The sequence below is a fragment of the Budorcas taxicolor genome, chromosome 11 (genome assembly GCF_023091745.1).
Source record: "Budorcas taxicolor isolate Tak-1 chromosome 11, Takin1.1, whole genome shotgun sequence".
Taxonomy (NCBI): domain Eukaryota; kingdom Metazoa; phylum Chordata; class Mammalia; order Artiodactyla; family Bovidae; genus Budorcas; species Budorcas taxicolor.
In genome coordinates this window covers 103,190,458-103,213,962 of record NC_068920.1, presented here as the reverse complement: position 1 = coordinate 103,213,962, position 23,505 = coordinate 103,190,458, and the positions used below count along the sequence as shown (strand labels likewise).

At 36.7% G+C, this 23,505-nt stretch overlaps 1 protein-coding gene and 1 non-coding gene across 2 annotated transcripts in view; one reads left to right on the top strand and one right to left on the bottom strand.

Annotated features, from left to right (window-relative positions):
* Positions 1-4,913: 4,913 nt before the first annotated feature.
* The window catches only part of PEX13 (peroxisomal biogenesis factor 13), a 32,145-nt gene continuing 13,553 nt past the window's right edge, over positions 4,914-23,505 (bottom strand). Inside the window, exons 2-4 of the mRNA XM_052649279.1 lie at positions 12,046-12,740; positions 8,292-8,417; positions 4,914-5,950 (exon numbers count right to left, since the gene is read on the bottom strand). Coding sequence (XP_052505239.1) covers positions 5,652-5,950; positions 8,292-8,417; positions 12,046-12,740 — 1,120 coding nt within the window. The 3' untranslated portion in view covers positions 4,914-5,651. The remainder of the gene's footprint in view (positions 5,951-8,291; positions 8,418-12,045; positions 12,741-23,505) is intronic.
* TRNAC-GCA (transfer RNA cysteine (anticodon GCA)) lies at positions 14,430-14,501 on the top strand. The gene has a single exon. It is a non-coding gene; the product is annotated as a tRNA-Cys (tRNA).

The following is a 23,505-nucleotide window of genomic DNA, read 5'->3' as shown; positions in this document are numbered from 1 at the left end:
ATCCAACCAGTCAATCCTAAAGGAAATCAGTCCTGAATATTCATTGGAAGGACTAATGCTGACACTGAAGCTCCAGTACTTTGGCCATCTGATGCAAGGAGCCAACTCATTGAAAAAGACTCTGATGCTGGGAAAGACTGAAGGCAAGAGAGGGGGATGACAGAGGATGAGATGGTTGGTTGGCATCACCGACTCAATGGACATGAGTTTGAGCAAGCTCTGGGAGTTGGTGATGGACAACCCTAGCATGCTGCAGTTCATGGGCTCACAAAGAGTTGGAAACAACTGAGTGACTGAATTGACTGACTGACTGATTATATCCAGAACTGAACTCCAGTTAAATTAAATGTAAATATAAAACTATAACACTGATGGACAAAGACCTAAAAAAATATAACAACTGGAAGAAAAATTTCTATTCCATCAGTGACACCAAAGAAAAGAATTAATAAATGACAAGCCTAAGTTATTGCCAACATGTGCACCTAACAAGGAAACATTACCTAGAATATAGAATTTCTTGCACTATAATCAACAAGAGAAAAATTAATAGAAAAATGGACATAAGTACAGGCCATCCACTGTCTATAAGTATAGGTAATCCATAGAATGGAAAACCAGAATGACTAAAAAGTATATACTCAGGGCTTCCCTTGTGGCTTGGTGGTAAAGAATCCACTTGTCAACACAGGAGACACGTGTTTGATCCCTGGTCCAAGACGATCCCAGATGCCATGGGACAGCTGGGCCCACGTGCCACAACTACTGAGCCTGTGCTCTGAAGCCTGTGAGCCACAACTACCGAGTCCACACGCCACAACTACTGAAGCGTGCGTGCCTAGAGCCCTTGCTTCACAACATGAGAAACCAGCACAATGAGAAGCCGGTGCATCACAACTAAAGAGTAGACCCCAACTGCAGCAACCAGAGAAAGTATGCACACAGCAATGAAGATCCAGTGCAGTCATTAAAAAAAAAAGTATATGTGTGGGCTTATTAGTAATCAGATGATGCAGATTAAGACAATGTACAATTTCATATACAGATTATACAAAATCAGAAAATATCAAGTGCTGCTGAAGATGTAGAGGAAACGATATTCTCATGTCTTGCTGGTGTAAGTGCAAATTATACAACCATTCATGTGAACAATCCAGCATTACTAACTGAAATTAAATATGCATATACTCCAAACACCAGCCATTCTACTCTAGGACATATATACCAAAGAAACTACAGGGCAGAGTCATAAGAAACGTACAAGTTTGTAGAAGTGTGAAGAGCTGGAAATAACCTGAGTATCTATGACTAGAGGAAAAGATAAGCTATAGTATGTGAATATAACAGAATAATATGCATCAGAAAGCATGTTATATACAGTAAGATGAATAGTTCCTAAAATCCAAATGTTTTATGAAAGTTAGAAGTAAAATGAGTTTTATACCATAATATCACATATAAAATTGAAAGTTATACAAAATAAATGTTATCAGTTTTTTAAAGAAATATGTGAAACATTTAGAAGATGGCTTGGAAGGATAAACATTAAATACAGAAGAGAGTGGAGAGTATGGAATTGCAGGCAGCAGATGAAAAAAGTATTAGGGTAAAATGAAGCAGAATAAAACTATAGATTTTCTAGACCAATGATACTGGTGTCATTATTAGAGTGTAATCAATAACTGAGTCAATTCTGAGCATGTGAAATTCTTAAAAAACAAGAATTTATGAGAGAAACACTGTTAGGTTAGAATACTTAAAACATTACTTCTTTAAATGTGAAAAACTATTCATAGGGCATAATATAGTAAGTACTCCAGAGGATTCATGACTTATTTGTCTTAATTTAAAAGAAACAGTTCCTTCTCCCAAATGAGATAACCTACATAAAAACAACATACAATATGAAAGGATACTTCAAGGCAATGCTTAAAACACAAAATTTCTTTGTGTTGAATAAATTTTTCTAGGCAATTTCACTGCATTTTTCTAGGCTGTTCAGGTATTCAGCAAAGTAATTTAAAATTACATTTCAGGCAAAGTTGGAGAAGGCAATGGCACCCCACTCCAGTACACTTGCCTGGAATATCCCATGGACTGAGGAGCCTACCTACAGTCCATGGGGTCGCCAAGAGTCAGATATGACTGAGCGACTTCACTTTCACTTTTCACTTTCATGCACTGGAGAAGGAAATGGCAACCCACTCCAGTATTCTTGCCTGGAGAATCCCAGGGACAGAGGAGCCTGGTGGGCTGCCATCTAAGGGATCGCACAGAGTCGGACACAACTGACGCGACTTAGCAGCAGCAGCAGCAGCAGCAGCAGCAGGCAAAGTTATAAGTACTAGTGAACTAATTCAACTTTTAATTATGTGTGAATATGAAATTTGAAATTGATATAAATACCTTGTGCCATTTTAACAGGATGTGAGTTTAAATAAACATGGAAAAAAATTACAAAATATATAGCTGCCATAATCTCTTTTGATTTACATTTTTTAAAAAAAGCACTCATGTGAGGCAGATATAGCAGCTATCACCAATGTTATCAATGAGAAAACTGAAAAATAATCTTACAGTAAGTAAATCTCACAGTAAGTATTGTCCAGACTAGAATCTACGTCTCCCAAAACCTAGATCTGAGGTCTTTTTTTAAAATATAAATTTATTTATTTATGAGGTCTTATTTTAATACATTATTGACTGGAGATGTATCAATACATTTTTTAGAGAGTGATATAATCAGCATCACTGTGAAAAGTTGTTAGAGCTTGAAATTGATCAAGGGCTCATTATACAACTTATGATTGTCATTATCATTCCCATTTTGCTCTGTTGGGTTTTTGTCCCAACCTTGTGTATATTTTAAATGCAAGTTTATTTCATAAAATTTTGAGGAAGAAGCATTTTTCAGTGAATTTTATGTAGATACTTTCTCTTCTCTGGTTGTGTAAGGGACATATATACTAGTGTCTCAGAAGATGATAGTTCTTCAGAATACAGTTCTGATTCAGACAGAAAAAAGAATAAAAAAGAAAAGAAAAAAAACCTGAGTGATGGATTCTGATACGGAGAGTGAAAATGAAACTCACTGGGCTGGAGACTTCACAGGTGTGTCAGGTATAACTACTGGATGTAATAACCCAAAGGGTGCTAGTGAAATAACAGAATTAACTTTTGGGTGGCTGAAATAAAAACTGCTGGCCATAGGCGTTAGTTTCTTCAAAAATTCCCCGGTCAATAATGAGTTAACTCATCTTCAAGGTAATTTTTATATAAGTGTAAATTCAATATTTTCTTTAATCACAATAGAAAAGACACATGGATCTGCAGTAGCTAATATACACAATGATATGAAGAAAAACAGACTTTTACATTAATTGCAGTCCTGTAAAGAGTTAACAGTTTGTCTTCAGAAAATGTCAATCAACTTTAATATATTTTTATTTGTCCAATAAAATAACTTCACAATCTATTAAAAATAAAATGTTAACTGCATTTAATATTTGTTCTTAGCACAAGATAAAGGACATCAGTATTCAAGTAAATATATGACACACTGATAGACTAAATCAAATACCTAAATAAAATGTTAAAACATGAAAATTTATAAAGCTTACCTTTTCCTTTCTATACTGATAAACTACAATCAGAAAAAAATTTAAATGAAACCTGTTTTATTGTTGTAACTTGTGATTATTGTATTTAATTGAAAATGTTTTTGTTTCAGTTTGTAATTTCTACAAAGCAGTCCTTAAATAAGTTTCTAAAAATAACAATATTGAAACCTAAAACTGTCATGATAAGAAAGGTTACAAAATTTCTTTGCTTATTCCTAAATTCCTTTTCTAGATTATTAGAAAAAGAATTTTTAGACACAAATAATGTACATAAAATATATGTTGCAATTTAGCATTCTTAACCAAAAAAAAAAGAAGTAAAATTGTTTTTGTCATTTATTTTGTGCTATACTCTTGTCCCTATATATCTTTAATAGCAATCATAAAGACCCCTTTTCTAATCTAAATAGCACCAACTCAAAATTTCACCTCTACTTGCATTCAATTTAGATGTCTCAACATCAAATTTGATTAATTTGTTTTATAAAAAATTTGTTTCAAGAACAAAATTTCCATAAATGACTTTCTAACAAAGCAAAGCAGAACCTCTAACTAGAATACAAATGGAAAATAGTATATAAGTAACTTAATCTCCTCAACTGGAAGGTCTGAAGAACTAGGTGTTAGAAAAATACGTCTAGATAACAATTTTACTATGTTATTACTTTTTTCTGCATGGGGTCAACACTGTATTTTAAATAATACATTACTTACTATATTGTCACAAAAGAGAGTTTCCCAAGAAGCATTTAGTAAAATTCTATGTTGATTATTCATATACTTGGTTCCAAATGTTTTAATTTCAACTATTCCAGAATTACTTAGTTGTTGAACATAAACTCTATAAGAAAAAGATCAAAGTCTTTATCAAATAATTTCAAGTTTTCAATAATATCTGTAATATATTTTCATACTCTGTATAACTGATATTATCTTTGTAATATGATAAGAGCAAGTATATGAATTTTCCAATTTTGTGGGGAAATATTCAGTGTACTGAAATTTAACTGTACCTAAAATCATTCCTAAACAAGTCAAATAATATTATCATATTCTAAATGGCAATTCAGCATTTATAGTCTCAGTAGTAAAAACTGAACCTAAAAGAAATATGTACCTAATGTAATACACTCTCAATGTTTAAGGAATAGCCTGAATATGGAATTAAAAAAATAATTTTAATAGGTAAAAGCAGAGAATCTGTGAAAAGATTTAAAATCATTACTGCTAGAATTGAGTTGCAAACTTAAAGAACTTGAGTCTAGGCTGGAGAAAAACAAAGTAAATCTTTCAGATTAAGAATTCTAATTCACCTAGGATGAAAACTAGTCATACATATAAAAAGTCATATGACCCTCTGAAGAAAAGGAAGCAATCTGTAAGAAAGATAAATTATAGCCTTTTTACTAGCAAGGAAAACTATTCAGGCTAACTATCACCCTGGAACCATTTCCTTCACAATGCTTTTAGAAACCTTTCTAAGACAGAATTTTCAAAAATACAATAAAACATAATAGCATTAATTGTTGTTGGGTGAAAACACTTTACTACTGTCTAAAGCAAACCCAATACTGGATGTAATACACATCAGAAAATTTTTATTATTCAGTTTATTTAAAGTTGTAGAAAAATTAGCCTGTTCTCATGCAGTCACTCAATTCCTGAGGATTCCAAGTCAATTAAACTAGAATTTTAAAATGTATTAGTGATCCCTACTATAGCAAACTGTTTCTACAGTTCATCAATCTTACTCCTTCAGGAGAAACACAGGGTTTCAAATAAGATGAAAATGATAGTCTCCATAATCTTATAATCTAGGCTAAACAAATATCCTCATGGTCCAATAACTCGTAAAACATAACCAGGTCACTAGACCAACATACTAGTGTACAACTTTAATAACTTCTAGCAGCAAAACATCTTAAATAGTCATTAACAAATGTTTTCATTGGATTGTAGGTTAATTTCTTTATAAGAAGAAATTTTTAAAAAGTACTCTATAGTTCAACTTCAGGCAAACAATGAAAGTTATCAAAGATCTTGTTTATCTCCATTTTTCCCAGTGGAATCAGATGCAACTGGAACCTTACTAGTTTCAACAAAAACAGATTCAAAGGCAGCTTCCTGGTCATCCAAAGAATCAGCAGCTGTGGCTCCTTTAATTAGTGTTGTGTTGGTAAAAGACTGTTGCTGCTTAGAAATTTTACTGGATTCCACTGTTTTTCTACCTCTTCTTTTACCAAGAATTTTGACATAATTAGCAGGTATAAGTCCTGTTGTTTGACCATCAAGACTGGCCAGAAGCCAACCACGCACTCTGGGTTGTTGCTCTGATGGAAGAAAAGACAGCCTTGTAATTATAACATACTTTGAAGGTCCAACAGAATATTGATAGCAAAATGTTAAAATCTGTGTTATACTTACATAATATAGTATACTCATAAATAAATAGTGCACATGAATATTTAAAATCAAGATACTAGGCTCAATTCTAGGATCCCTTCTTATAACATTTTTAATTTTGTATTTATGAAAATTTTTTTCAGCCTTGAAGAACATAAAGTTTATGTCAGTTGGTGCATTCATAGAGAAAAAAAATTCAGTTCTCTCAAAAGCTGAAAATTAACATCAATGTCTTTTGTATTTTAAATTGAAATTTAAGGAATGAGTATCTCACTACTTCTTGATAAGTTAGAGTGAGTATAGAAAATAGATACATTCATTTATATAAGCCAGCTTTCTTTATATATTTTTGGCTGAAATTTAAAAAAATCCATTCTATGTGATTACGATTCACAATCCTGAAGGACAATGAATGTTAATTTTAACCCAAGATGGGCAAAAATTGAAGACCTCAGTTACCTACAGCCACATAACAAAAAGTTATACAGCCACATAACAAAAAGTTAATACTCTAAGCTTAAAGTAGAAAAGATTATTTAAATACTCCCACCTATTTAAAAAGAAAATTTACTGAAGCATAGTTGCTTTACAATATTGTGCTATTTTTATTTATGTCTTTAAAAAGCTGTTAAGTTTTAGTTCAAAACTGTAATTCCAGCATAATATGACATTTTCATGTTTCTCTATAAGAAGGAAAAAAAGTTAAATTAACCATGTCAGTGACTGATTTTGTTCTAAATGCCCTAACATATCTATGCTAGCAATGAATAAAGAAGCAAAGCCAAAGTGTTAAAAGGCACTATTAGTTGAAGAATAATCTGAGATATAAAATTTTTCTGGAATATTATAATTGAAAGAATCCACATTTGATCTTTACTTTTAATTTATTAAAACTAATTATCTGTATCTTCCTCTAACAATAAATCTTAAAAAGAATTGTTTTGAAATCTAAGTAAATCACTATTTTGACTAGAAGAAAAACATGAATATAATACCTAGCAGCCAGAATTTTTCTTAAATTTACATTATTTAAAATTTTTTCTTGGAAGCCTAGGTTTTGTGTGTGAAGAGATGAGGCAGAGATTTAGCAAATTTGATCCAAGATTTTCAACTAGTTACTGAATTAAACTAATCATTTGAACACTGAAGATATTTCTTCCTTATGTAAAGAGTGACTAACACCAATAAAATGGCAGTTTCCATTAACAGATCACATGGATTAAAATACAGGTTCTGAAGTCAGATAAACCTGGGATCACAGTCCATCTCCATTACATTTTAAGTAACACTGGACAACTCACTCATTCTGAGTTTCAGTTTTCTCACGTGTACGCCAGGAACAGAATAATAACAGTACTTACTTCCCAGTATTATTATAAGGTTTAAATGAAATATGTACAGTGTCTAGTACATTTATTTTTTTATTTTTTTGACCACTCTGCAGTTAGTGGAATCTTAGTTCCTCAACCAGGGGTTGGACCCTGGCTCTAGGCAGTTTAGAGTACTGAGTCCTAACCACTGGACTGCCAGGGAATTCCCCCCTGGTACATACTAAGCAGTCTATAAATGACCATTCTTATTATTGTTACTAGTATCTTTACCAACAAAATGTGACTTTTCATAGCAAAACAATCCCTACAAATACACACATACAAAAAATCATTTTTTGTTTTTGGTAAATCTATAAAACTTCTGATCATTAAGTGGAGGAAAAGGCCATTTTGTTTGATGCCATTAAAAACTATTAGCAACCTGGTCTGAAAATTAACCTGAATGTCTATAAATTTCTGGCTGAGGTTCTTTAATACTTTATGATAATAATTCCTAAATATTCATGTTGAAGTCTCTAAGGCAAACATGATTCAAGTAAAAAACACTAGTCTCAGCAACAAAAGACCAACAGGGATGCCTTAGATGATGCCAGGCAATTACTTTGGTTTATTAGGTTCTTTACATTTAGTGCTTACCTCATGTTTTGGCTTTGGTAATTAACTTGGAATTCAAATGTTTTAAGTTTAGAAGAGATCATATAAACAAAATCTTTCCTTATCTCAGTGAAATATTGGAACAACTTTGCTGAGACATCTCTCCCACTCCCCCAGATTTCAAAGGTTTACACTGACAAAAAGAAATTCTAGTAACTACCTCTGAGTTAACTAACAATGACCAAGATCCTTTTTGTCCCCCACGATGCTTTAATGCAGTTTTCAATACATTTACAAATTCTAAAAGTGCACAGGTAATTCCCATTTATTCATGTTTTCTTACCTTTGAGAGCTAAGTTCAGCATATCACCAGCACGGAAAGAAATTTCTTCTTCAGATACAGCAACAAAATCATATTCTGCTCTAGCAACTACATGGTCATCCTCACCACTTGCCCAGTTGGTATTGTCTATAAACCAAATTAAGAATTAAGATTAGGTTCAGTTCAGTTCAGTTCAAGTCGCTCAGTCATGTCTGACTCTTTGCGACCCTATGAATGGAAGTTAAAAAAAAGATATTCCAGTGGCTGTGGTTTGCAAGCTATATAAACTTATTTGCCAAGAGAAGAGCTGTCCCGCAAAGTAATTTCCACAATTAACACTATGTAAGATCAACAATATGTTCATTACAATATCTTTTATATAGTTTTTCCTTTAAGTTCCAAATTCTAGTTTCCTTATTTTAAGCCAGGGGTTGGCAATTTTTTTTAATAGAGTAAAATAATTTTGATAGGAAATATTTTAAACTTTTTAGGCCATGAGGCAAAATTGAACGTGTTGTGTAGTTTCTTATAAAATGACAGAAAAAATTTTCCATACACTTTATGAAAAATTCAAAATATAATAATTGAGTTCTTTTTTTGTAATATAGATCTATTGTAAAGAATGGAATCTTTTTGGGGTAGGATAATATTTCTTTTAATTTGGGGTTCAAAGATAATATTTTCTATCATCTATTATCAGTTGCAAATATACATCTGTTGACACTAATTTGTAATTAAATTTAAGGTATCTCATTTTGGAAATGTTTTTTCAAAGATATGCATTGCTAAATTCTAATGCCAATTCATTGAATATGTGATTTTAATAAGCATATTCATCCTAAGAAGGTGAACAGCATAGAAGTTAAGTTCTCTTGATATTAACCTTTTAACATGTCATTTCATTAGAAACTAATCACTTTCAAATGAACATTAAAGGAAGGTCTTCAATGGCAGTTAAATGGGTTCTGAAATATGGACATTTCCTCCACACTTGCGTGGAGGTCCAAAAACACCTCTGAATTGTAGAATGACAGAAAAGTGTAACTGCTGCAAATTCATGTGGGAACGGAAATCTTGTTTCATTAACTTTTGACAGCCTATGAGGTATAAAAGCAATGTGACATTACTTGTGATTCAAACAATATTTGTTGTAAAAGTAATTTTACTCCAATGCTATTTGCCTTACAGTTTTAGGTTGGATTCATTAAGAAGATTACCAAGTCTGCAGCAAAGACTGATTTTTAAAGCCACTTAGTGTTTTCTAATAGTGGCTCATAGTGATTCTTGTTTTTCAGAAAAATTTCAATCTTGGCCTTGATCCTCCCAAAACAGTAATAAAACTTAACCAGCGAGTGCTCAGTCATCTCACTGCTGTATGGTAGGGCAAGTCAGTATCTTCAGCTTCTTCTGATAAAAATTCACAGAACTGGTAACAGTTATGTCCCCAAGAATGGCTAAAGTTCATCTTTGACATTACTAGTTCAATAAGATATGATAAACTCCAATATTTTATGCAGTGTACCTGCTGATGAAGAATACTATGAATAACTATAGGCTTTAAAAACTATATATTCAAAATTCTGTAAATTTTGTCCTGCCCAGTCTTCTGTTACACACAAATTTTTACCATTAGTTACAACACATCTCTGTAGATGTAACTTTAAGTTGGATTAGTGTTTTCCAACTGCTTTGAAAATACTCATCTGTAGTTGTTCCCTGCAGTCTGTTCACAGAGGCAACATCTTCAATCACTTTAAACTCAACAGGATTCTTCCAATAAACTACCGAACAGTATCAATATCTATTGGGTCTTCATAAGCCAAGTAAATCCATTCAAACCAAGTAAATCCATTTGCCTAGTTTTAAAATGACTATTGCTGTTGTTTCAAATACTCTTCCAGAAACTGTTCTCCCTGGAATGTTAATAGTCTCAAACAAGTTTACTTTCTCTGAACATATTTCCTTGGCTGTTGCAATAACCAATGGTAAACAGATTTCCTTGCTAATCTGACAAAGCAGCCCCTCAGAAACTTACTTTGATTGCAGGCTTATTTTTCTTTGTTTGCTCCTTCTCCCCAACCCTGTTTTCGGGTGAGGGAATTCTGTTCTGATGAGATACTCCATTTTGAATTTTCTGATTTTTCTGACTGTTGACTTCCTGTTAGTTGGGAATACTGTGATGAGTGCTCAGTCTCGGAATGGTGATGTATATTGTGTCACTTTAACATAGCTATGTTGTCACTGCATAACAAATGCAATGCTTTTTGCCACCTAATACTATTCAATCCAGACAATACTGCGCCTTTAAAGTGTGACATTCAAAGTATACTTCACTGTTCCTTTCTCATGAGGCATGTCTACACTCATAATAAAATATATGTACTGCAGTTTAACAATACATGTCTCACTCAATACATTGTCAACTTATAATACTGAGATATGCAGTGTGTAGAACAAGTGCAAGGCAACAAGAGTACCAACAAAGACAGGGTCTCTGTTATAAACTAATCAACTCTGGTCTTTCAGTACATAAGCAGCCATAATAAAACGCACATGAATGAATGTGGCTATGTTCTAATAAAACTTTACTAATGGACACATGCTCCTTCTCTGGCCTCAGATTAAAAAATCACCTCTCCTTTTCACCTGTCTTGGATTGTATCCTTTCCTACTCTCTTACAGGAGGCTGCATCTTTTGACTCCTCTCTGTGGAAATTAAGATCTTCCATTTCTAGGTTCCAATATAATTTCTCAGCCTGACTTTCCAGTATCCTTCTATCCAATATTATAGGACAGTTGATGAACAATTCTTATAGTTGCTGCCTATATACTTTTGTTCAAGCTATTTCATCTGCTTCACAGTCTTGTTTTTTTCCTACATAACTGATAGAACAGTATCTGTCTTTCCAAAATCTAACTTAGATGCTACTTCCTTCTAGATACAAATAGTCAAAAAATGTCAGCTTCAATTCTAAATAGAGATAATACTCTGTACCAGTTGACAGAATAGGGACTTAACAGTCAAAAGATGCCTCATTTTGGTTTTGGCTTATTAAAGATGTGACCCTGAGCAACTAACTTCTTTGAACTTTAGTTCTATCACTTGTAAAATGAGGATAGTTCCTCTTAGGATTGTTGTAAGAATTAAATGAGTAAAATACTCAAAATACATAGCAGTGTCTTTCATATAAAAAAGGTTCCATAAATCTTATGTTTCTCACCAACTGTCATATTCCTTACACTCTTTAGGCCTCACTACAATTACCTATATATGTACCTCACTTACTTCTCAGTACATTTTTAAAAGGATAAGGGGTTTAATTCCTTATGTTATCTCTGTATCTTCTACAGCATCAAGTTTAGTACTTTCTGAACAGCAGTTAAGTCATGTGTGCTGTTAAACTGAACTAACCAAGAATAAATCAAGTCTGTTTTTGCTATATGTTCCTCTAACTGAAAAAAAAAAAAACCTCAATCAAAAGATTAAATACAAATGAATATAAAAAAGCTAATTAACTAAGCTATTATTGAAATTTAAGATTTATACATATATATAGTATTTTTTGTTTCGATGTATACCATTTTTTAAAGGTCTTTATTGAATTTAGCATTGCTTCCGTTTGGATGTTTTGGTTTTCTTTGAGGTATGTGGGATCATAGCTCTCTGACCAGATATTGAACCCACACCCTCTATGTTGGAAGATGAAGTCTTAACTGCTGGACCACCAGGGAAATCCTTGTTACATGGTTGTTAAACCCATTCTATTACTCTTACCTGTTACTTCATCACTGTGAGTAGATAGCAGTTTCCAGATGAGGTAAGGACCACCAAGGATAACGGCAAAGAATAAGAATATTGGCCAAGATTTTGCTGAGTTAGCTGCTCTGTCCTCAGCACCAAGACAAGCCACAGTTCCTTCACTTTCTGCCCATAGGTCCTCATTCTCCAAGCCTCTTCTTAAACCTATCATCCACTGTAACCGTCTATAAAGATATCTTATAGTCCTAACTAATGCAAAAGCTGAAAAAACCTTTGTGAAGTGTATTTTTAATCGGGAAAAGTGGTTTGCCACATCCAATACAGCCCTGAAACTGTTATAGACAGCTGAAAAAGTAGCATCCATCATCATGCTGACAGAGGCAAATGCATGCACAATGCTTTCAATGGACTGAAATGCACCTCTGCTGCTTTCTTCAGCTTGCTGAACGAATCTACTAGGTGGAAGATCATCTATACGAAGGCGGTTATAGCCCAGCCCGTTATATCCATAACTATAAGGGCTATAGCTTCCATAAAATGAATTTCCATAGGCACCATATCCAGAAGAAAATGAACTGTAAGCAGGTCTGAAAGTGTTCAAATTGCTGCTTCCTGTCTGCTGTGATGGCCTTGGAAGAATGGGTGGTGGCACTCTGGTAAGTGTTGGTTGTCCAGGTCTTGTCAATAAAGTAGGACCCAAATCAGCAGATCTAAAACCGAAAAAGATTCAAAATTGTAACTTAAGCGCACAATAAATTCATTCAAAGTAACTACTAAACTTGCTATATAAACAGTATTATGGCTCTATTGAGTTCAGTTCAGTTGCTCAGTCGTGTCCGATTCTTTGCAACCCCATGAACCTCAGCACGCCAGGCCTCCAACTCCCAGAGTCCACTCAAACCCATGTCCATCGAGTTGGTGATGCCATCCAACCATCTCACCCTCTGTCGTCCCCTTCTCCTCCTGTCCTCAATCTTTCCCAGTATCTTTTCCATTGAGTCAGCTCTTCACATCAGGTGGCCAAAGTACTGGAGTTTCAGCTTCAACATCAGTCCTTCCAATGAACAACGAGGACTGATCTCCTTTAGAATGGACCGGTTGGATCTCCTTGCAGTCCAAGGGACTCTCAAGAGTCTTCTCCAACACCACAGTTCAAAAGCATCAATTCTTCTGCGCTCACCTTTCTTTACAGTCCCAACTCTCACGTCCATACATGACTACTGGAAAAACCATAGCTTTGACTAGATGGACCTTTGTTGGCAATGTCTCTGCTTTTTAATATGCTATCTAGGTTGGTCATAACTTTCCAAGGAGTAAGCGTCTTTTAATTTCATGGCTGCAATCACCATCTGCAGTGATTTTGGAGCCCAGAAAAATAATCAGTCACTGTTTTCACTGTTTATCCATCTATTTGCCATGAAGTGATGGGACCAGATGCCATGATCTTCGTTTTCTGAATGTTGAGCTTTAAGCCAACTTTTTCACTCTCCTCTTTTATTTTCATCAAGAGGCTCTTTAGTTCTTCTTCACTTTCTGCCATAAGAGTGATGTCATCTGCATATCTGAGATTATTGATATTTCTCCCGGCAATCTTGATTCCAGCTTGTGCTTCCTCCAGCCTAGTGTTTCTCATGATGTACTCTGCATATAAATTAAATAAGCAGGGTGACAATATACAGCCTTGACGTACTCCGTTTCCTATTTGGAACCAGTCTGTTGTTCCATGTCCAGTTCTAACTGTTGCTTCCTGACCTGCATATAGATTTCTCAGGAGGCAGGTCAGGTGGTCTGGTATTCCCATCTCTTTCGGAATTTTCCAGTTTATTGTGATCCACACAGTCAAAGGGTTTGGCATAGTCAATAAAGCAGAAATAGATGTTTTTCTGGAATTCTCTTGCTTTTTCCATGATCCAGCGGATGTTGGCAATTTGCTCTCTGGTTCCTCTGCCTTTTCTAAAACCAGCTTGAACATCAGAAAGTTCACGGTTCTTGTATTGCTGAAGCCTGGCTTGGAGAATTTTAAACATTACTCTACTAGCATGTGAGATGAGCGCAAATGTGTGGTAGTTTGAGCATTCTTTGGCATTGCCCTTCTTTGAGACCGAAATGAAAACTGACCTTTTCCAGTCCTGTGGCCACTGCTGAGTTTTCCACATTTGCTGGCATATTGAGTGAAGCACTTTCACAGCATCATCTTTCAGGATTTGAAAGAGCTCAACTGGAATTCCATTACCTCCACTAGCTTTCGTAGTGATGCTTCCTAAGGCCCACTTGACTTCACATTCCAGGATGTCTGACTCTAGGTGAGTGATCACACCATCCTGATTATCTGGGTCATGAAGACCTTTTTTGTACAGTTCTTGTTGTCTTCTTGCCACCTCTTCTTAGTATCTTCTTCTTCCCTGGTGGCTCAGATGGTAAAGCGTCTGCCTGCAATGCAGGAGACCCAGGTTCAATCCCTGGTTTGGGAAGATCCCCTGGAGAAGGAAATGGCAACCCATTCCAGTACTCTTGCCTGGAAAATTCCACGGACTGAAGGGCCTGGTAGGCTATAGCCCATGGGGTCACAAAAGAGTTGGACATAACTGAGCGACTTCACTTTTCTTTTCTGTTAGGTCCCTACCATTTCTGTCCTTTATTGAGCCCATCTTTGCATGAAATATTCCCTTGGTATCTCTAATTTTCTTGAAGAGATCTCTAGTCTTTCCCATTCTATTGTTTCCCTCTATTTCTTTGCATTGATTGCTGAGGAAGACTTTCTTATCTCTCCTTACTATTCTTTGGAACTCTGCATTCAGATGGGTATATCTTTTCTTTTCCCCTCTGCTTTTCGCTTCCCTTTTTTTTTTTTTTTTTCGCTTCCCTTCTTTTCAGAGCTATTTGTAAGGCCTCCTCAGACAGCCATTTTGCTTTTTTGCATTTCTTTTTCTTGGGGATGGTCTTGTTTCCTGTCTCCTGTACAATGTCATGAACCTCTGTCCATAGTTCATCAGGCACTCTATCAGATCTTGTCCCTTTAATCTATTTCTCACTTCCACTGTATAGTCATAAGGGATTTGATTTAGGTCATACCTGAATGGTCTAGTGGTTTTCTCCACTTTCTTCAATTTCAGTTTGAATTTGGCAATAAGGAGTTCATGATCTGAGTCTATTAAATCTAGTAAATAGGTTCTACTAAAGATTTTCTAGAGTAAGGAATAATCTCTAATATCCAAATGCTTAGAATCTGTGTTAAGAAGAAACTGGATAAGATAAAATGGCTGACTAAACTCTTTTTCTTGTTTACTTGTGCTTGCGTTAGTAGTAGTATCTTCAACCTGGGGTTTCTTTTAAAGACGTATGTCCATTTTCTCAGTTAGTTACAACTTGGTATCTATCCATCCTTACACCTAAAATGGCACTATCTTAACTACTGTAGTTTTATAATAGTTCTTAATAGCCAATAAAACAAGTCTTCCCACAATATTCTTCACCTTCAGCAGTGTCTTGGCTATCTGACCCACTGAATATCCAGATACATTTTAGAATCACAGCTTGAAGTACTATACTGCTCTCCCTGCAAAAGCCCTATTAAGATTCTGATTTGGGATTACACTAAATTCATAGATTAATTTCAGGTAGTCAACATCTCCAAAATACTGAGTTTAAACTTAAGATTATAACATATGCTCCATTTACTTATATCTTAAGGATTTTTCTCAATATTTTTTTTTTAAATAACCACCGAGTCTCAGTGTTTTATAGTTTACTGTGTGGAGGTCTTTCTTTAGATTTACTTCTATATATTTGGGGGGTTTTGATGTTATTGTAAATGGTGTCTTTCTAAAATTTCTCTTTGTTGCTGTTATATAGAAATAATTGATTAAAAAATATAGTCCTTGTATCTAGCAACCTTATTTTGGATTCTTTTGTATTTTCTAGAATCTTAAATATCTGTGGTCATATTGTATGTGAATAACAATAAGTTTTCTTCCTTTTTTCAATTCTTATAGCTTTGATTACTACGCATTGCATCTAGGACTTGCAGTACAATCTTGAATAAACGGAATGATAGAAGGCATCCTAGTCTCATTCCCAGTCTCAAAGGGAAAATTTTTAAGATGGCACTGCCAATTATTATGTTTGCTATAGGTTATAGATCTAGTAGTTCCTTTTCCACAGTGCAGTGGTGGTTCTAAGTGGAGGATATTCCTGACCCAGGGATCGAAACTGTATCTCTAGTGTCTCCCGAACTGGCAAGTAGATTCTTTACCACTGGCACCACCTGGGAAGCCTAGTGGTTCCAATATCACATGGCAAACTTTAACAGTGCAAAAACCACAATTACTTTCACACCAACCTAATATATATAAAATCAATAACTAATAAGAACCTACTGTACAGCACAGGGAACTCTACTCAGTACCCTGTAATGGCCTATATGGGAAAAGAATATAAAACAGTGGATACTTGTATATGCATAATTGATTCACTTCCTGTACATTTGAAACATGACATTGTAAATCAATTATCAGTTCAGTTCAGTTGCTCAGTCGTGTCCGACTCTTTGCGACCCCATGAATCGCAGCACGCCAGGCCTCCCTGTCCATCACCAACTCCCGGAGTTCACTCAGACTCACGTCCATCGAGTCCGTGATGCCATCCAGCCATCTCATCCTCTGTCGTCCCCTTCTCCTCCTGCCCCCAACCCCTCCCAGCATCAGAGTCTTTTCCAATGAGTCAACTCTTCACATGAGGTGGCCAAAGTACTGGAGTTTCAGCTTTAGCATCATTCCTTCCAAAGAAATCCCAGGGTTGATCTCCTTCAGAATGGACTGGTTGGATCTCCTTGCAGTCCAAGGGACTCTCAAGAGTCTTCTCCAACACCACAGTTCAAACGCATCAATTCTTCAGGACTCAGCCTTCTTCACAGTCCAACTCTCACATCCATACATGACTACTGGAAAAACCATAGCCTTGACTAGACGGACCTTAGTCGGCAAAGTAATGTCTCTGCTTTTGAATATACTATCTAGGTTGGTCATAATTTTTCTTCCAAGGAGTAAGTGTCTTTTAATTTCATGGCTGCAGTCACCATCTGCAGTGATTTTGGAGCCCAAAAAATAAAGTCTGACACCCCTTCCACTGTTTCCCCATCTATTTCCCATGAAGTGATGGGACCAGATGCCATGATCTTCATTTTCTGAATGTTGAGCTTTAAGCCAACTTTTTCACTCTCCTTTCACTTTCATGAAGAGGCTCTTTAGTTCTTCTTCACTTTCTGCCATAAGGGTGGTGTCATCTGCATATCTGAGATTATTGATATTTCTCCCGGCAATCTTGATTCCAGCTTGTGCTTCTTCCAGTCCAGCGTTTCTCATGATGTACTCTGCATAGAAGTTAAAAAAGCAGGCTGACAATATACAGCCTTGACGTACTCTGTTTCCTATTTGGAACCAGTCTGTTGTTCCATGTCCAGTTCTAACTGTTGTTTCCTGACCTGCATACAGATTTCTCAAGAGACAGGTTAGGTGGTCTGGTATTCCCATCGCTTTCAGAATTTTCCACAGTTTATTGCGATCCACACAGTCAAAGGCTTTGGCATAGTCAATAAAGCAGAAATAGATGTTTTTCTGGAACTCTCTTGCTTTTTCCATGATCCAGCGGATGTTGGCAATTCGATCTCTGCTTCGTCTGCCTTTTCTAAAACCAGCTTGAACATCAGGGAGTTCACGGTTCTTGTATTGCTGAAGCCTGGTTTGGAGAATTTTGAGCATTACTTTACTAGCATGTGAGATGAGTGCAATTGTGCGGTAGTTTGAGTATTCTTTTGCATTGCCTTTCTTTGGAATTGGAATGAAATCTGACCTTTTCCAGTCCTGTGGCCATTGATGAGTTTTCCAAATTTGCTGGCACATGGAGTGAAGCACTTTCACAGCATCATCTTTCAGGATTTGAAACGGCTCAACTGGAATTCCATCACCTCCACTAGCTTTGTTCATACTGATGCTTTCTAAGGTCCACTTGACTTCACATTCCAAGATGTCTGGCTCTATATTAGTTATCTTAGCGAGCTGGCTCACTAAGCGCGGCCGAGAGGAGCTACCCTGCGTCCGAGGTCAGGGGCTGCGTCCGAGAGGAGCTACCCTGCGTCCGAGGTCAGTGGTGGCAGCTGGGACGAGCTACCCCACGTCCGAGGTCAGGGGCGGTGGCCGGGAGGAGACACCCCGAGTCCCGGTCAGGGGCGGCGGCCGAGAGGAGCTACCCCGTGTCCCAGGTCAGTGGCGGCCGGGAGGAGACACCCCGAGTCCCAGGTCAGGGGCGGCGGCCGCGAGGAGCTACCCCGTGTCCGAGGTCAGTGGCGGCCCGGAGGAGATACCCCGAGTCCGAGGTCAGGGGCGGCGGCCAAGAGGAGCTGAGCCACCCTGTGTCCGCGGTCAGTGACGGCGGAAGAGCTACCCTGTGTCTGAGGCCAGAGGCAGCCGGGAGGAGACATCCCGCGTCGGAGATCAGGGGCGGCCAGGAGAAGCCACCTCGCGCCTGAGGCCAGGGGCGGTGACCTTGAGGAGCCACCCGAAGCTCGAGGCCAGGGGCGGCAGCTGGGAGGAGCCACCCGAGGAGTGGAGGCTGTGCAGGCAGGATCTATCCCACGTTGAAATCAATTATACTCCAATAAAATTTTTTTTTAATGCCAGTTGAACTAAATAGTGTGTTTAGGGTCAATGTTCTACATGCTGGTACAAATTTCCTATCTTGTTGTGGACTGCTAGTACATAGTTTGAAAAATAGCATCCACCCCATAGATTCTCAGTAGCTACAGAACACACCTGTGGTGTCTAATCAGTTTCTAACCCAACAAGTTATCACGCTTGATTGCTATTTTTGTTCTAGAAATTCCTTTCCTTTTTTAATAGTTTCCAATTCTGTCAAAATTCTTCTTTTACTGCCCTCAACATACTAAACATAATTTAAAGTCTCTTTGAGACACAGATGTATAGAACAGTCTTTTGGACTCTATGGGAGAGGGCGAGGGTGGGATGATTTGGAAGAATGGCACTGAAACATGTACATTATCATATGTGAAACAAACCGCCAGTCCAGGTTCAATGCATGATACAGGATGCTTGGGGCTGGTGCACTGGGATGACCCAGAGGGATGGGATGGGGAGGGAGGTGGGAGGGGGGTTCAGGATGGGGAACACATGTACACCCGTGGCAGATTCATGTCAATGTATGGGAAAACCAATACAATATTGTAAAGTAATTAGCCTCCAATTAAAATAAATTTATATTTAAAAAAATAGAGTCTCTTTGATAATGCCAATATCTAGAGTCCCTATGAATCTTTTTTTTCCTAGCTGTTTACTTAGCTAACATTTATGTTGTATAATGTCCTCCTGGGTCTGGCTATTTGATTTTTCTGTGCATCAGCAATCATTATTGTAGCAATAATCTCAGATTCTGGATGATGTTCTCTTTCTCTAGATGTGCTTCATTCTAGATATTGTTTCTTTTTAAAAATTGAAATGTAGTTGATTTACAATGTTTTGTTAGTTGCAGGTATACAGCAAAGGGATTCAGCTATATATATATACATGTACAATCAAAGCTATGGTTTTTCCAGTAGTCATGTATGGATGTGACAGGTGGGACATAAAGAAGGCTGAGCACTGAAGAATCGATGCTTTTGAACTGTGGTGCTGGAGAAGACTCTTGAAAGTCCCTTGGATAGCAAAGGAGATCAAATCAGTCAAATCCTAAAGGAAATCAACCCTGAATATTCATTGGAAGGACTGATGCTGAAAATGAAGCTCCAATACTATGGCCACCTGATGGGAAGAGCTGACTCACTGGAATAAGACCCTGATGCTGGGAAAGATTGAAGCCAAGAGGAGAAGGGGACGACAGAGAATGAGATGATTGGATGACATCACCAACTCAATGCACATGAGTTTGAGCAAACTCTGGGAGATAATAAGGACAGGGAAATCTGGCGTGCTGCAGTTCATGGAGTCACAAGAGTCAGACATGACTGAGTGACTGAACAACAAAATAAGTGCACATACATATATGTAACTGAACATATACATTCTTTTCCAGATTTTTTTCTATTATAGGTTATTACAAGATAGTGAATGTAGTTCCCTGTACATTAGTTCCCTGTGCTATATACAGTAGGTCCTTGTTGTTGTTTATCTATGTTATATACAGTAGTATATACCTGGATAGTGTTTTCTGAACTATCCTTTAGTTTGGTTCAGGCATGCTTCTAAGGCTACTATCAATTCATAATGTTCTTTTTAATTTTAGGAATTGATGATTTAAAGCTGGGCATCTGTTTCTATCAGGGCCTGTCTACTCCTTTTATATCCTTATATCTAGATGTATCTTTTCAGGGTCTAACATAAATGCATGGGTAATTTATCAGTATCTCCTCTTGCAGGGCATCTGAACTCCAACCATGCTTCAAAAAAGTGCTACTCTACTAGCTTCATTATCTAAGCTACTTTTTCTGAAATCAGCAGAAGCTTATATGGAAAAACTGCGTCCAAAAGCCACATTCACTTTTATGAATTTTCAGCTTTCCTGAATCTAAGCTCCATAAATCTTTACTTTCTTTTTTGCTCTAAAATGCCTTCTAGCAGATGTTTTTATATTCTGCTTACCTTTCAACTTGTCCTCAATTACTTTTTTCCCCTAAATTACTTATTCTGCCATCATCAAAAGTACTTCCTATAATTCTTTATCCATATTTTATACAGTTGTTGCTGTTTAGTCACTAAGTTGCATATGATTCTTTAGCGACCCCATGGACAGGATCCTCTGTCCGTGGGATTTCCCAGGCAAGAATATTAGAGTGGATTGTCATTTCCTTTTTCAGGGGATCTTCCCAACCCAGGGATCAAACCTGCATCTTCTGCCTTGGCAGGTGGATTCTACAGTATCTTACATTTACTTAAGCATCTGACTCTTCCTGTAAACAGTGAACTCCTCAAAGGCACAGGAGTTATCCTTGCTTCTCCATCACCTACTATAGAGCTTAGCATATAAATAGGTACTGATACAAACACCAGGGTTTACCAGGTGGCTCAGTGGTAAAGAATCTGCCTGTATTAAAACCAAACTGAGTACATATGCACACATACAAACTCTATGTGGAGTCTTTCCTTAATAAGTATTTCATAAACAAGAATCACACAGACTATTAATACAGATTTTCTTTATATATCCTTGTATTGTTTCATAATTTCATATACTACGTATGAAATGTAGCATATTCCCTCTTACTCTTCTTTGTTGTTGTTTTTGGCTGCCCTGCTTGGATTGTGGGATTTTAGTTCCCCAATCAGGGACTGAAACTGGGCCCTCAGCAGTGAGCGTTTGGAGTCCTGACCACTGCACCATCAGGGAATTCCCTCTTCTTTGGTTTTAATGGTCTCTGTTTCTGGCGTACACAGATACATTCAGTGGGTATATATGGTTTTGCTTTATGTTACAACAAGCATAACTAAAGAAGCCTATGGTTAGAAGAACAAAACATTTTTCCATAGTGCTGAAAGAGCAAAAAGTCTCCCCCACCAAGTTTTTACCTTGAAAAGTTTCCAACAGGAAAGAAAAGAGAGCATGAAAGAAAAGTACAATGAATATCCACATACCTTCCATCTAGATTCAACAACTGCTATCATTTTGCCACACTTGCTTTCTCTTTCTTGCTCTACAGTATTTTAAAAATTCTTGAACTATTTGAAATTAACCTGCAGACTGAATAAATTACTCCTAAATATCTCTCTGGGCATTTCCTAACAACAAAGATACTTCATACAAAACAGTAATACTGTTTTCCCATCTTTGAAAATTAACAAATCAATATTCTCTGTTACTCAATAGATAATTCAAAACATATCCATCACTCTCAATTATCTTTGTCTAAATAGCTTTATTGATATATAATTCTTATACCATAAAATTCACCCATTTAAAGTGTAAAAAGCAAGATTTTTCATATATTCACAGAGGTGTACAACTATCACTATATGCAATTTCAGAAAATTTTCATCATCCCAAATCAAAATCCCATATTCATTAACAGTCACTCCCTGTTTCTTACTCTCCTCTAATCCTGGGTAATCACTAATCTACTGTTTAGCTATAGGTTTGCTTTCTTTGGACATTTCGTATTTAGTTGATCCTTGTTATCTGTCATACTTATGTTTCCATAAAGCTGAAAACACTGAATTAGCAAGTACCAAACACTGCTCAAGAAGGAAACGAGTTAGGTTCCTTCAAGCTTCTGGTCAAAACATTTCATCTGATCAACACATATACTTGTTTTATACTCATATGTTTCTGTTATATAACTACTTTAATTATATTGTTGACTCATTAATAGTGAACTCCTGGCCTAAAGCACAACTCAAGTCTGAAAAAAGTTTATCTAATGCTAATATTTTTTCCATAAAAGCTTCCTAAGAATACTAGATAGCACTTCAGTACTATGCTTATGGGTCAGTTTAAGACTGTGAAATCAACAAAAGTGTGAAAAATGTGGCTGGCACTTAATAGATTTTGAAAGACACCTGTTTACAGTATGTGAGCTGAAACAAGAAGCCAGAGTGTTGTGTTCTGTTTAGCCTCAGCAAACAGATGACTCAGATATTTCACTGCTCTGTGTGTCTGAAAAGATTATGAAAATGTCTCAAGTACTGATTTCAGACTTACAAATAAATTTCAGTGAGTAGGAGAGTTTGTAAATAGGGAATCTGCAAATAAGGAGGATCTACTGTAAATGAAACATACAATATGTAGCATTTTGTGACTGGCTTCTTTCACTTAATGTTTTGAAGGTTCATCCATGCTGTAGAATGTATTAGTACCTTCAGTTCAGCTCAGCAGTGTCCAACTCTTTGTGACCCCACGGACTGCAGCACGCCAAGCCTCCCTGTCCATCACCAACTCCCAGAGTTTACCCAAACTCATGTCCATTGAGTCAGTGATGCCATCCAACCATCTCATCCTCTGTCGTACTTTTCTCCTCTTGCCCTCAATCTTTCCCAGCATCAGGGCCTTTTCCAATGAGTCAGCTCTCTGCATCAGGTGGCCAAAGTATTGGAGTTTCAGCTTTAACATCAGTCCTTCCAGTCAACACCCAGGACTGATCTCCTTTAGGATGGACTGGCTGGATCTCCTTGCAATCCAAGGGACTCTCAAGAGTCTTCTCCAACACCACAGTTCAAAAGCATTAATTCTTCAGCGCTCAGCTTTATTCACAGTCCAACTCTCACATCCATACATGACTACTGGAAAAACCAGCCTTGACTAGACAGACCTTTGCTGGCAAAGTAATGTTTCTACTTTTTAATATGCTGTCTAGGTTGGTCATAACTTTCCTTCCAAGGAGTAAGTGCCTTTTAATTTCATGACTCCTTTTTATTACTGAATTGTATTTATCCATAGATTGGTTGTTTCTGCCTTGGGTCTATTATGACTAGAATGATA